General features: G+C 37.2%; 1 protein-coding gene across 6 annotated transcripts in view; it reads left to right on the forward strand.

The window, feature by feature from the left end:
• R3HDM1 (R3H domain containing 1) overlaps positions 1-15,526 on the forward strand; it is a 55,889-nt gene that overhangs the window by 23,263 nt on the left and 17,100 nt on the right. For all 6 annotated transcript variants that reach the window (XM_067299383.1, XM_067299384.1, XM_067299385.1 and 3 more), the window contains 3 exons: positions 6,323-6,477; positions 11,559-11,813; positions 12,610-12,733. In XM_067299383.1, the coding sequence (XP_067155484.1) occupies positions 6,323-6,477; positions 11,559-11,813; positions 12,610-12,733 (534 nt within the window). The remainder of the gene's footprint in view (positions 1-6,322; positions 6,478-11,558; positions 11,814-12,609; positions 12,734-15,526) is intronic.

A 15,526-nucleotide genomic window follows, 5' to 3' on the forward strand; every position in this document is an offset into this window, starting at 1 on the left:
TGAAGACTTTTGACTTTGTAAGTAGAATTTAAAAGTGAATTACAGATGGTTTAAGTTAAATGTGTTTCGTCTCATGCAAGGCATTTGAAAACTCTTATCAAGATAAGTACTTTATATGAAACAAAAATGTATTTAAGAGTTCAAACTGCACTAGAGTTCATCTCTTTAGTTTCAGTGTGATAAAGCTGCATTGTGCAGTCTAAGGAAACTGTGTGCTGCTACCATCCTAGTTAGGAAAAAACAGCAATAAAATCTGTGAATAGTTATATTTGTTGTGATATCTCTCAGTGCCATTGTGGGAACTTAAATGAATGTGGCTAAAAAGTTTTTATTTAATTTTTAGATTGCTGAAAATTCGGATCAGTGGAGCAAAGTGTACTGTTTTATTGTAAGATTCAGAAAAGTTGAAAAATACTCATTTTATAAGATTCTGGGCTTCAAAGGTGTGCTAACTTATAACTGATGTCAAAACAGAACCTCAGAAAATTGGATGTAAATCCTCTGTGGGTCAAACTGAAAGAAATTTAGTAAATTACTTTAGCATTTGGAATGCAGTTATTTGATGCAATATATCTTGGTTGTGGTGAGTTTTGAGGTTTGAAATAGATGGGTGAATTACAGTGGTGCTATTTGAGAATATGAAGTAGATCTGTAAAAAAGCAGAGTGTGATTGCTTGTCTGTATTGTGCTTGGCTTTGCTCTTATCTGTAAAACTTGTTTCTAATGAGAATCTGTTTAAATTTTTTGCTTCCCCTTAGACCACCACTACCTCATGATTACATCATCACACTTCTCTGTGTTGATACAGTAAAATAGCTCTCTGGCTGTACATCAGTGGCAATTCTGTTTGTCCCTTGTATACTTATATAAATTTTATTACAAAACATTTCTCTGATATTTCTGCATATGCTTTGAATTTGTATCCTCATATTGAGTTATTTCATTTAGCAATGTAAAAATATTTGGTATAACCTGAAAAGAAATTACAACCTGACAACAGTTATACATAAAATATATTCTTAAAGGGCTTTGTATTCTAAATTGCGAGAACATAAATTGATTCTTGATTTCATTGGAAACTATTTTGGCCTTCTGAGAGTTAGCATCTGAAGTTCAGAATGCCTAGTTTGGTGGTTGTTGCTTCACTGCAGTTACAGGTTGTGGTGATTTTGCATGTGTTGGGATTATTTTTGTTTGTTCATTTTGGTCAAAGGTGTAATTGGCTTTAATTATGATGGCTTCAGCCTAACTTCTCTACATAATCTAGAAGTGGATACATTTGTAAACAAATTGTAATCGAAGTAGCTCTAGTTGAGTGAGGATTATGTTGTAGGGCTGGGTTATGTTATTTTGCCCTGTTTATAATTCATAGCTTCGTGTTCAGTCCATCTTTCAATAGAAAAAAGATTTATAATCGGCATCTCTAAAGGCTTTGAGCTATATTAACTTTTCATCCACACAAGTAAAAGGGTCGCAACTATAAATTTCTGTGAAGGACTGCAAAGTAATTTCAAACAATAGATAAATTTCATTTTAGTACTGTTTTTTAGTCTTGCTTTCTCTTCTAGATTGTATAGAGGCTGTTGGTGAAGAATTCTTATATTTGACCAATTATTTTCTGTCCCCAAGTCCTGCAAGTATCATAGCAGAGACCCAGTAAAAGGTGTGATAAACTGTACACATAGAGATCTCTAGGAACAGTGAAGTTCTATAGACCTCTCCATGTTGGACTTCTGGAAGATTGCATTTAGTTGCATGCGTTGGCTTTCGGAAAGCTCAGGGTCTGATTCTCCACTGCCTTGCAATGTTTGTAGTCTTTCCTATCTGTAAAGTGATTGCTATTTTCATTTAGCTGATTCATAGTCCTTTCAACTTGGAATTGTTGCATAAAACTATTTAGCCTAAAGCTACCATACGGCTGGATTTTTTTCCAGATGTATTCATGATTTCAATCTGAAAACTGTCAGGGCAAAAAAGTGCAGGTTTTGGGGGGGGTGGAGGAGGAGGGTTGGTTCTGTGCGAGTTATCTAGGTCTACAGAGCATGTAAACTTAGCTAGTGTATCTGAAGAGACAGTGGACCCACACATCTGCATTACCCAGTGGCCTGCACATATGCAACAGTTCTTGTCTGTGTGCATATAGTAAATCCAGTATATTCAGACTATTGGGTAGATTGATATATATACATGGATTATTTTGGCATATGTGAACAGTCATCTGAATTATGGATGAACTGGACTGTAGTACGTGTGCTTGAGTACTGGCATACGTTTTCTGTCCAGAAAATCAGATACAGATATGAAAGTCTCACTTCACAGTGCAAAGCAGTGCCAAATTGACCCTTGGTTTACAGAAGGAAGCTTGTAATGGTATTTCAGGGGAGGTGAAGGGGAAGTTCATTGAAATGGCTTTGTTTAATAATGTTCTTATATGCTGAACTTTAACGGGAAGCATTTACGGATATATATTTTAAGTGAGCATGATGTTTCTGTCACTAGGTAAAAACAATTTCTCGTTACTCCTTTCCTAGGTTCAGAGTCTTCTAGTAGTGTAGGGTCATCCACGGGTTCTCTTTCTCACACCCAGCAGCCTCTTCTGGTGCCAGCTCTAAGCCAGCCTTCTCATGGCACGCCTGCCGTCTATCCAACTGTCAGCACTAGTAACTCTCTTTCCTTTGATGGTGGCATAAGCGGGCAAGTGGCACCTACTAGCACTAGCTTCTTTTTGCTTCCCTTGGAAGCGGCAGGCATACCGCCTGGCAGTGTTCTGATCAACCCTCAAACAGGTTGGTATCCACTTGTGGATGTTTTTATTACGGTTGAGAGCTTAGAGAAAAATGTGTGCATTGTTTGTGTGAGATTGAATTTCAATATTGTCTTTTTCTCCTAAATTTTTGCCGTGTTTGTTTGTTCAATGCACTTGATTTTAAAAAGAAAGCATGACTCTAGCATAACAGGGATAAGTAAACTCACTTGTTTTTCTCTAGTAGAGTTTTAATTAGTATGTGATATTTCAGTGGGTGACTTGCACAAAATAGGAGAATACTATGATTATTATCAAGAAAGCAGAATAACTTACGTCCATGGTTTGGAGTTTTTGGCAGGGGGGTTAAGTTTTCCACAGTATTAATATTAAACAAAACTCCAGTGAGGTGAGAAAGAGACCATGAACAAATACTGATATTGATTTGAATGAATTTATCATCCTTCATTTTGCATACGTCTCAACATACATTTTTATTGTACGCTTGTGACACTGCTGTCTTAATGCAAGAGAAACAGACACAAGATTACATGCTACTTCTGAACTTCTGTTTGTCAGTCTATAAGAGGATTATAGGTTAGCGTATTTGGCCAATACTCCAATTTTAGTGAGTAGCAAGAAGAAGATTGCTTCATAATTATGTAGATGCGAAGAGATGGGTAGCTACTCATGTTCATTAAAAGACTAGTTAGCATTCTCTGAGCAAACTTTTACTCTGCTGTAGAAGTTCAGAAATCCTAAAAGTTTAAATTTAACCTGTTATATGCAACACATTTTAATCTTTGGAAAGTTTGGGGGTTTTTTAATTTTAATATAAAGAATTTTTTTATTGTTGAAAAGGAAATATTTTAGGATATATTTCCCATTGTTCTATAGATGAACTTTATTATATTTAAATATATGGTATCTGATTTTTTTCTACTAAATGTTTCTCTTCAGTATTGTTAGAAAGGCCTTTTACTGAATTATTTGACTTTTGCAACTGTATAGTTTTATACTGAAACAGATAATCTTTTTCATTAACATAAATCAATAGCTGCTGGTTTATACTGAATTGGAGAATGTTTTAGATTAGTGATTCTGCATATTGATATGCAGCCTGATGTTTCTCTTAAACACCTTAAAAACAAATAGTTAAAGCTGGCCCTGCTGAAAGTTGGTTAACAGCTGTTTGGCTGTAGCATCTAATTTTCATAGATAGTCATTGTATTCTGAAGCAAATATATTTGCTAACTCTAGAATTAGGTTCTGGAGATAGCTCTGTAGACTTAGCTTTCTTAGTCATAAAGTGATAGTCGTGCATATTATACGTGAACTTTCCATTGTGTGCATGTGAAACACCTCAAGGCAAATGCAGTGACTGATTAGTGAAGAACTTCTGCTAGATAAATAAGAATTTCTGGGGTCTGCGTACGCTCAGGTACTTTGAATACATCAAGTATGAAGAATGTTGGCTATCATTTTTCGTATAGTCTGAGGTTATAGCATGATCATACTAAAGTCTTTAAGTTATTGCACAACAAAACAGGTATTGTAGACACCAAAAGGGATACCATCAGCTTGAAAGTGATTTCATCTAAATAATCCTAAAATTTTTCCTTTAAATAAGTGTTTTTCATGTCATCTTCCATTCAGTTATGTGCTTGTCGATGTTTTCTGTGTGATTTAGTTTCCCTTTCTTCCTCCTGTACTGTTGGTCGTTTTCCCTGTTGCGTTGATGGGACTTCCACGTAGCAACAGGGAAGGGCAGAGAAACAAATGTGACTGTGAAATCCTTTTTCATCTTTAAGAACTTACACCCACACACACCCCTCCTCAGAAAAGGCAGCAGAATTGTAGACTTGTCACTGTTTAGCTTGCTTATTAAAATTAGCTTGATTTCAAACTGTGAATTGTTTTTAGTCATTATGTACTTAAACCAGTCATTAATACTCTTTCATAGTAGAAGATTATCTTATACCTAATGAGTATTTAATAGAAGATAAAGTACCCTTCCAGAACAGAGAATATCTAGGTTCAGATAAACTTCTGAATTATAACTAACATACTTGAGTCATTATATTCTGTAATTGTCCTTCTGGCTTTATTGTTCCAAATGTTAGTCAGATTTCAAAGAGCATAACTAGTTTTTCAGCATTTCTGACAGAGGATCTAATGATCTTAGGTCAACAGAGTCAGTCTGCTCAGTAGTTGAAGACAGTAACTGAGAAAAGGCGGTTCTTAATTCAGTCACTATAGGAAGCAAGTTAGGCTTCAGTGAACACCAGAAAGTGATGGGGAAAAAATAAGAAAATCTGTGGTTCCCTGTTTATGTGACTATTCCCAATTTTGGGGCATTAAAAAGAAATCAGTTAAGCTAAACTGAACATAGCTTGACCACCTGCAGTCCAGTTGCATAATGTCTAGGTAATGATTTTTAAGTGTGCTCATGCTTTGTGTCCATCTGTTGCGTCAGTTGCCTCAGTCTCCCCACCACCACCCACCCAGCAACTCTTACACTGGCTGGCCAGTTGCGTTTAAATATGGTGGAAGAAGTCTGTAAGAGCATTACAGCTCACTGTAAAAGGGCCCTGGCTGGGGTGCCAAGGTGTTAGTCTCAGCTCATGCCTTTCTAGAAGGAATTATAAACAAGAAAATATTTATATCAGAGAAGGGAAGAATTTAACTTACATCAGTGTTTGGACCTTCCTAAACATCACCATCAGTCAACACAAGACACGTCTAAGCAGCTAGCCTTAATTAAATACAGGTCCTCACTGACTAATTTGCTGTTCCTTTGATTCTTTTTTTTGCATTTTCCCCAACTGAAATAAATCACTGTTTGTTTAGAATCTACTTTAAGCAGTTTTAGTTTTTCTAGTTCTTTTGCATTAGTCCAGTACTGTAATATTGAAATTGCAAATTATTAAATGGGAGGAATAATACTGCATTATTTGATTTGAAAGCTAAAAGCCAATTCATTTATGGAGAGGGGAAGAGAGTCCTTTATCAGTAATCTTATCAGCAGTTATAAGAGTACAGTTGTAACTACTGTGTTGTATAGATTAAAAGAAAAATTATTTGCCTTTAAGCTGTTCTGTGTTCTGATTGGTGTTCAAACTGATTAAAGGAGATTAATTTAATTGCCTTTAAATGTTCCTTAAAATAATATTTTTAGTAGCATTTTCCCCTATTACTCCTGCCTTTTTCAGACCACTTAATTAAAAACAAGCTTTCAAGACTGGCAGAATAAATATTTGCTGTCTGTTTAAATTCACTAAGTAAAGACTTTTTTTTGTGTAGTTTTGTTTGTGGTTTTTTTCTTTTCTGTTTACCTGAACACTTATGTTTTTTAACTGCATGTGGTTTGTCAAATGAGGCTAATTTGGTCGTGGCTATTCTAAATAATTGTGGGGGTTTAGCATAACTATTTTTTCACATGCCAGATTTAAGATTTCATTTATTTTCAAATTTTGTGGCTTTATTTTGCCTACTTTACATACATTTGCCTTTGTTGTCTCCAAACTTGAATAATGCATCTGTCTGTCTTTTGGTTGTGTTTGTTCTCTAACTTTTCAGGTCAGCCGTTCCTTAATCCAGATGGCACTCCGGTTGTGTACAATCCTCCAATGCCTCAGCAACCTGTTAGGACCCAAGTGCCTGGACCTCTGCAACAGCCACCTCTTCCCCTCCCACCTCAGCAACAGCCAGCAGCTAATCACATCCTGTCACAGGTGCACATGTCCAATACATGGTGATTGTACTGATGATCAGTATTGTCATATCCCTGTCTGATAATAAGGCATCAGTAGGTTTGTTCTGTTGAAGCATATGTTAAAAAAGAAACAATAGCTACACAGATATGGGTAACTGAATCCCCCTCCATCCCCACTATTGTCAGACCTGTCAGTCTTTCTCATAACTGCAGCGGGTAGGCAGGCTTTCCTTAAGAATATAGAAAATAAAGGATGTTCTGAAGATGTTTTGGTATCAAGAATGTAGAAAGCGTCATGATATTACTGTCACTTCGTTGCAGGATGAAAGTTAAAAACCAGGGCAGGCATGGTTAACTGATGGACTGCCCTTCTGCCCTCTCCTGTTCTGGTTAACTTACTTGCATTGTTGGCTGCTATCCCATTGTCTCTTCCTATCTCAGTTAAAGTTAGGAGTTGACCTCATAAGATGTTCAATCATGCAACTTGTGTGTCTCAGGCAAGCGATGTTAGCACTGACTGTGTGATTTCATGAGCAGTTTAAGCCAATCTAAACTTAGATTGCTCTGGAAAATGGATTCTACCATCATCTTAATCACACTGTCTGGTTAGCCCTGACATCAACAGTGATGTGGCCAGGGCACTGGGTAGGGAAATAATCCAACTGAAGTCTTTTTTTTCTTTCTTCCTTTTTTTCTTTTTTTTTTTCTTTCTTCCCCTCTTATCTTAAGGTTATTTTTCAGCCACATGAATTCTTGGGCTGTACAAGCAGTGCTGGTGGCACAAAAGAGGTAGCTTAGGACTGGTAGGGCATGAATGAATGCTTCTTTAGTAGCACTTTGGCTTATCCTGGTCACAAAACTGGATGCTGAAGGATAAAATGTATCCCATTCTTCTCTTGTACTAGAGAAATTTACTGAAGTAGGTCAGATCAAGGAGGACCTTAACCCTTGAAGAAGACAAAAAGAAACGTGTATGGGGAGGGAAGAAGGGTTCTACCTCTTCTTAGAGCAGCTATTAGGCACCAAGGTATTGGCTATAGTCTCCCATAGTATTTTCAAATTATCTTCAAATTTTGTCACAAAATTATTTATAGAACTTGAGTTACAGCTTCCTCCTTGTTTATTTTTCCTGGCTGGAATCTTCTGTTCAGGTTATCTGCTGCATATGCCGCAGTAGGGGTGGTCTATTTTTGAAAAAGGCTCATGTGTACTCCTTATCATTATCTGGTTTACAAGTGTGTAGTATTTGCAGATTTCTTCACAAATCCTTTACAGCTTCTGAGATTGCCTTTTCAATAAATGCTGGAGTTGTACCTGTTCCAGATACTATTAGCAACAATAGCTTTGATATTTGTTGTGGATGAGTGAGGAGTGATACACTTCACTCCTAAGAGAGAAGCAGCAATATGTTTTACTGAGGTAAGATAGCGATTTAACAGAGTTCAATTGTAAATAAGACTGATTTAGTGAGTGTCAATGGCAAGGTTCACTCAGTTAGTTACTGCGTGGAGAACAGGATCAAATGAAAATGTCAAGGAGACCCTCCTGTTGAGTCACGAGGTTCAGAATGGACCCCCTTGCTTTCCAAGCTCCTCCTCAGGGGAGTCTGGGGGTGGCTGGATCCAGTCTTAGCCCTAGACTTGGTCAACGGTTTGTCTGAAGGATCATGTGCACAATTAATCTGAGACTCAATTTAGCATGCTGAAACTTTGCAAACTTTGCTATTAGTCACTTACTGAGGATGTGTTGCGGGTAAGGAATCTCTCGACCTTGAGGAGTAACCTTGAGAGGCGTCCCTGCTCAAGGGGAGGTTCTGCAGCGCAGCCCGCTGCTGTGCAGGAGAGCTCAAGGGGCTCTGGGCTGCCCCCATTTATGGGGAGAAGATGATTGACTCGGTCATATTTGCATGCTAGATGGATTTTAGTTGGCGCGTGCGCAGTTAGCCCCTGCCTATGGGCTGTTTATGGAGAGCTCAGGTGGGCGGGGGGAGCACACTGTCACAATATTCAAGTACCTGCAGTTCCTATAAAATATTTTAGTATTGTTGAAAAAGTGAAAGTAATATGTTTTGATCTGTGGTTAGTAGCAATTTCTTTTGTCTCTAGATGTTTGCAAACAGCTTGTATTTAGAATACATGCATTTTGTGACTTCAGAAAGATCTCTTTCTAAAAAAAAACAGTAAATGTTAAATAGCACTAATTTGCTGCCTGATTTTATAGTTAATATAAAACAAATAAATCGAATATATTTCTTCTGGGAGAGAGTGATATAGCAAATGGCTTTTGTTTTAATTCTGTGCGGTCTTTCAGCTTAAAAAGGAAGAATCCCTTCCCTTTCTGGTAATGATTGGAACATAATTGTTTTATTCTGCTACAAAAGACTTTGACTCTGTTTTCATTTCTCTTTTACTTTGATGCTAACCATGTTTATAAACCTGTTACTTCTTCAGCCTATCCGGCCTCTGCAGCCCTCTCCGCAGCCTGTTCAGTACTCCGCGGTCTCTTATCCACCCCCGCTCCTGCCAGGCTCCTCTACCCAGCAATATTCTGTGGTACTATATCTTCTGTTCATCTCTTCTCTGCCTGGCTTAATCTTTAGTGGATGCTGATCTTTGCTTAATCGTTTGTAAGTGGTGTGTGATACCAGTGTAGTGACCGGCTAGTTTCAATCGTAGTGAAACATTACCTGAGTGGGGAAAAAATAGTTCCTGCGATTTTAACATGTTTCAAGTTCAATGGGAATGCATACAACTCAGGCAACATTTCCTTTCCCACTGTAAGGGAACGGCTTTTCAACAGTATTGTCCTGTTAACCAGTTAGTACCTATTTTTATGTCTCTGGATTAACCTCTTCCCATCCTATCTGGTTGTTTCTTTCTGTGTCCATTTCTTTTGCTGGCCCCAAATCTCTTTTCAGGGATCAGCCTGGTTGTATTTCTGAGTTTGCATTTTTCTAGTGTCTGCTAGAACACTAAAACTGCCGGAATGCTGAAACTCCCAATTCACCAGCATCCGTGTTTAATAAACACAGAGGCTGGAAGTGGATTCTACTGAAGTGTTTTGTAAACATGAAAACAAACCAGACTTAACAGTCATCTTAACACAAAAAGAAACTGAGTCCTAATAAAGGAAAAACCAGTTACCTAAGGCAGAATCTGAACTAGCATTCAGATAAAAAATTGAGGCCTCCTGGCTCCCAAACCTCTGTTCTGACCTGCTGATGAACAAGTGATACAATAGCTGTTTTATTATGTAGAGTTGTTTAGTTTATTACTGTTTTCAACATCAATCAGAAACATCTTCTAATGAAACAGATACAGATTTATCTGAATTCAATAGCCTGCATGTAATTAAAACTATTTTATTAGTTACCTGTACTTAGGTACACAATTCTAAAAGGAAGTGCACTTTGTGGGAGGTGTTTTGTTTTTAGCATTGTTTCTCATGTTATTTTGAATAAATTTTGAAGTTTCTCATGGTAGTTTGAATACATATGAACTGCAGTTAGTATAATTTATCATTCTCAAAATGGTAATTTAGGCTATGTGAGCTTTCTATGCAAGTTTAGCCTATGATTTGCAACCACTGTAAAGTGTATATATGTTAAAACAGAAAATGAAACTCCATGCAGATTTATAGTACTTTCAGATAATTTCACATTCAGGAAATGTGTTCAAATACAATCCATGTTGGCAGTCTCAAAAATTTATTATTGTTGATGGCAACTTCTGTAATATAGGGAAAAGGGTTGGTGGTCTTGGTTCATAATCTAGATGAGACACATCCATAGTTGGTAACAGAGAAGTTTGGTTTATCTGTTTGTTGGTAATACCATGTTTCAGTGATTCATTGTGCTTGTACTATACCATATATGAATTTACTCACATTGGTCATGTAATAGAAATGGATATATATTGCTTGGGTTTATCCTTTGGACATTTTTGCAGGTAATATTAAATCATAATTAAATGTCTATACAAAAGATATTTACTCTCTAGACCAGATACTATGAAAAACAGAATGTGAAATCAATGTAGAAAATCTTTATGGTCATGTTAGTAGGCCTCATTTAAGAACGAAATGCCAAAATTGAAGTTAAATTATTGATCTAATGGAAATAAACAGGTTTTTTTTAACTGTAAATATATTCTAAATAAAGTCTTTAGGTGAAAATTCGTATTTCTAGTGGTAATTTTCAGCCTTGTAACTCAAACTTTCACAAAATGAGAACCCAGGTAATCTGTGAAAGATGGAAGTTGCACTTTTTTAATTTTCACATCACTCCTTCTTCCCCTTCCCTCCCAATCATTACTTTCCTAGCACAGCGAAGAGCTTGCATTTAGCCCTATCTTCTTCAGGGAGATCTGGGAGAGGATCAGGTAGTCTTAAAATTGCTAGTGTTCCTCAAAGTTTGAAGAGTCCACTTTCAGAATGTCAACCAAATCTTCCAGATTAGCAAAGATATAATACTAGTGATCACTCTTATTTTCCAGGATGCTGATAATCTGTTTGATGTTGAATTGCTTAGGGGGGGGGAAGCCCTTGGGGTTACAGTAATAGAAGTCTGAAATTTCACAGTACTCCTGCAGTGCTCAGTGCCATCACTACCACAGTAATAAAATACAGGTAATAGGTCACCACTAGAATAGATTCCTTTTTATCCTGAAATCACGTATGTAGTAGGATACCAGTTTAGACTAATGAACTTTGTTGTTCAGAATTAGAGCCTAAAGCTCTTAAAATAAAAAATTACTTCAGCAATACTAATGCCTTCTGCTGTTTTGATTGGGGTTAGATATTTTCACTCGGCCTTTGGAGTCCAATCAGAAAATGTTGGTGACATAAATTATGACCTTATTTTGACAATTTAATTCTTACAATAAGTAGAGGTAAATGTAATAAAAATAAAACAAATAATAATATTTGAAGCTAGATGTGAAGAGTATGAATGTGGGTGTTCATTCCCCCAGTCAGCCCTGATGACAGTTTACTGCTGTGTTGCATTGTGTTCTGAAGCTTTCCTGTTGTTCTTTGTTGCTAATGCATAGTAATTTGCGACGTGCAGATCTGAAACTTCTTTTTTTTCTTTACCTGTTATAGCAAGACAACCTAGGATCGCAATTTAGCCATATGAGTCTTGCCCGCCAGCCATCTGCTGATCCAGCTGAACCTCACACCACTATGTTCCAGTCCACTGTGGTCCTCCAGCCCCCGCAGCAGTCTGGTTATATCATTGCAGCGGCTCCACCACCTTCTGGCCAACCAGTTTCTACTCCAGGCTACTCTACACCTGGCCACGCTGTCAACCAGCAGGTACTCCAGCAGCAGGGATATATGCAGCAACCTGTGCCACAGGTAGACTGGCTCTGTTTCCCTTCCCCAAAAGCTATATTTAAAAACAGATCATGCTGTTCCATTAACAAGCTTGTTACATGGTGGGGGGCTCCCTGTTAAACAGTGTGGGGTGTTGGGTTTTTTGCTAATGTGCTTTGAAATGAATGATTTCAGTTTACTTGGGGAGGAATAATCATCCAGGTTTGACTATTTACCTGTAGCTGGTAAAAGCATGCGAATTTCAGAGTGTTTTGTTACTAGTAGTGAAATTTTAAAACTGCCAAACGTGAGTTTTGTGCATCCTCATTTTTTTCATGTGTTTGTCTTTCTGGTGTTTGAAATGTTTCGTTGCAGAAAACTGGTCCAAAGTTCCTAAAACTATCTCTCTATTTATTTTCCTCCTCTCCCTCTAATCTCTCTTCTCTGTGGTTCCACTTTGCAGTAGCTACTTGGTTTACAGTTTTTAACACTAGTCTTTAGTTAACGGTTGGTTATTGTCCTCCGATTTTTCTATGGCAATGGCTAAATGACAAGCATTGTCATCAAAACCTGCTAAAATGAACAGTTCATGAACGTACTGCCAATGTTTATGTAGGGGAATTTAGTAAATTGGAACTTTTTTCTTCTACAGTGAAAACAGAAGAAGAGCAGTTATTAAAGGGGAGTTTATGTGGAATAAATATTTTTGATTGCTGAAGCATTTGGCATTAGTTGCACCTTTTAATGAGTTTTACGTCTGCCTTTTACCATTTGGTTCTTTTTGGCTTTAGTGTTGTGATGTCTGCAGATAGTGAATCTCTTAATTTTATTTTTTTAGATGCCAGCTTGTTATTGTACCCCCAGTCAGTATTCGCACTCCAGTCAGCAATATCGACCTGTTACTTCTGTCCATTATAATGCGCAGCAAAACCAACCATTGGCACAGCCTGGACAGCAAACAGGTTTGTTGAAGCTTTTTCAGCATTTCATTAGAACGCATCTTATGTGCATTTTCTCCTGTTGCTTTTTTTCCCTTACAAGTTTTAACTGTATGCTATCATTATTCTGATACTCTATGCAATTAAAAATATTGTTACTACTTTTTCTATACGATGTGCATTCCTAAAGCAAATTTACTTCTGAGTAATATCTTGGCTCGCAATCAAAGCTTTCGGAAGTAACAAGTGATGGTTGGAGGCCATCTTGGCAGAGATCCTTAAAAAACAGACTTTTATAGCATGCCTTAGTTGAGTATGTCAGGATTAAGGTATCCTCTTGAGCTTCCTTCAGGAAGAAGGATTCTTTAACTTTCCCCCAGACTATGTGATGTTTTACAGCAACAGGATGAAAGATTGGCTCTTATAAACGTTAACTGGATTTCTTTATAGCTGTCCTATGAAGTAACCGATTAGAAAGTGTTCAGAAGGGATGGCTCCCTCTTCTGTAGCTCTTTTAGGATACTGCTCCGATGACAGCAACACTTGACTGGGTTATTTAGGGCTCAGGTCACAAATTTATGTGGGATTATTTCACTGCAGAATGATCAAGATGTGATGCCTGTTATGGCAGGGTTGTCAGATCATTTAAAAACACTGTTAGTACCTGCAATATAGATCACTGCTTTTCAGTCTTCAGAAGTGGAAGTGTATTAACAATTACTCAAAGAAAAACAAATTGCTAGGTTTTTTTTACTAGTTGTTTTATCCATCTGTGTTAAAGATGTGTTATCCGTCTGTGTTCCACAACCTGCTTTCCTTCCTCAGAATTTTTAATGCCTAGACTACTTAATGGCAAAGAGTTGAGGCACAGCTGGGGTTACTTTGATGTTTTTGGGGGACACCCGATGTAAATAGCACATGGGCTCTCTGACTCAGAGGCAGCCCAGTGTATATATGTAGCTAACCAAAAGAATCTGAATTCTGAATTTGAAAGCATGGGGTGGAGGTGCATCAACACTAAGATGCAAAGGGAGGAGTCAGTTACTATTAGGTAAGTAAGTTTCTTTTTGTATGTTTTTAGCTCTTTACATTTTCCCTGAATTTCACTGCCTGTAACATGGACAGGGTGATGAAAAGCATCAGCAATTAAAACCTCCATCTATGTCCTAGAAGAAATAAAGTAAGACAGTAGAGAGACAAAGTAGGACAGCTGTGTGGAAAATGTTTATTACCTTGACAGTAATACCTTGTACCTGTAATCCTGACATCAAGGCACTATGCATAACTACTGAAAGGGTGCTCCAGTTAGTAAGTCCAGTTCATTCCTGGTTGATTACTTGATTTGTAGCTAGTACCAATTAGAGAGACAGATACTCTACTGATAACTGCATAATTAGTATTTAATCTGCAGTCACCACATTGCTACCCATAAACTGCTGGATGTCATTCATTTCTTTATAGGCAAGTTTGAATCAACCTTCTAGAGATGGAAGGTTCTATGTTGTGTCTTCAGTTCTGTGGACTGCTCGTGAGAATGCATAATTTAAAATGATCTCTCCTCTAGACTCATTTTAAACCTTAAATATTTGTGTTAAGCTGGCATAAAGTTATATCTAAAATGGTTGGTGCTTATTAGCAACAGCTGTTTCTGAGACAAAAGGCAATAGGTTACATGGTTAATGTAGCAATGTGTCTGGTCAAAAATGAGAATTTAACAAATTTTGTATTACTTAAAAGCTGTGGATTTTATTCATCTTATAAAGTGCTTAGGAACAGTGAAATAACTTTCCAAACACGAATTTAGATAAAAGATGACTACTTCTGAAAATGTGGCGAATTAAGCCATGTTTGGTTTAATGTTGTGGAATGGCTTGGCTGTATGTATGAGCTGTTGGATTCGGGGCCGTAACACTGTCTGAGAGGTGTACATTTCTCACAGTGAACCGGTCTCTTTTTCAGCTGCTTCCCAGCATCCTTTTTAAAGGGGTTTCAGGTGTGATACTTGAGGGGTTGACTTTTATTAAAATGCTTTGCTTGCCCAAAAGATGATGGGAGAAGGAAAGTCTCCCTAAGAAAATGGCATTTCAGCTCATGATACTGAGGGCCCACTTACCATGAGACCCGCTTACATGATTCAGCTGTAGGCTGAATAAAAAAATCTTATCTGAACTACAATTACTCTAGGAACATCAGCTAAAGTTAAATTAGCTTCTGCTACGTAACTGCTGATTATATGAATATTACTGATAGATGTATAAGGTTGTTAACCAAGTTGTTGAACTTGCTTTTCCATTCTTGAATAAGTTATTTTAATGTGTTATTCATAAAATGTATTTCTATATTCCTAGGTTAACTTTTGTTATATTAAGTGATTTATTTTGAATTTTATGCTATATAAATATTAAGAAACATGCTCCTTTTTGTAGCTGCCGTTTCAGGGTATTTCTGTATAATGAGACAGTCTACTATAGCAGGTGCGTGTGTTTTCTGCTGAGTGCTGCCTTTCTGTCATACCACTGTCTATGGAGAGGTGAAGTTGTGAAGCTAAAAACAGAGAATTCTTTGGAATTTTGTGGGGCACCTTCTTGGTCAATTTATATTGTCCCAATTCTCTCTGCTTACAAAATGTATTGTCTGTCTTTGAGAGTGCCAGAAGAAGCTGAAAAATATTCACAGCTACACCGCAGTTTCTGAGAAATGAGGATTTTAGATTGCAGGTCTACTGATTGAATCTATCATATACTGCAACTTTACATTAGACTGCTTTTTCGGTGCTATAGATCATTTTGTAACAAAGTATGTTTAAGCATTTTGTTT

Source organism: Apteryx mantelli, chromosome 6 (assembly GCF_036417845.1).
Source record: "Apteryx mantelli isolate bAptMan1 chromosome 6, bAptMan1.hap1, whole genome shotgun sequence".
NCBI classification, from domain to species: domain Eukaryota; kingdom Metazoa; phylum Chordata; class Aves; order Apterygiformes; family Apterygidae; genus Apteryx; species Apteryx mantelli.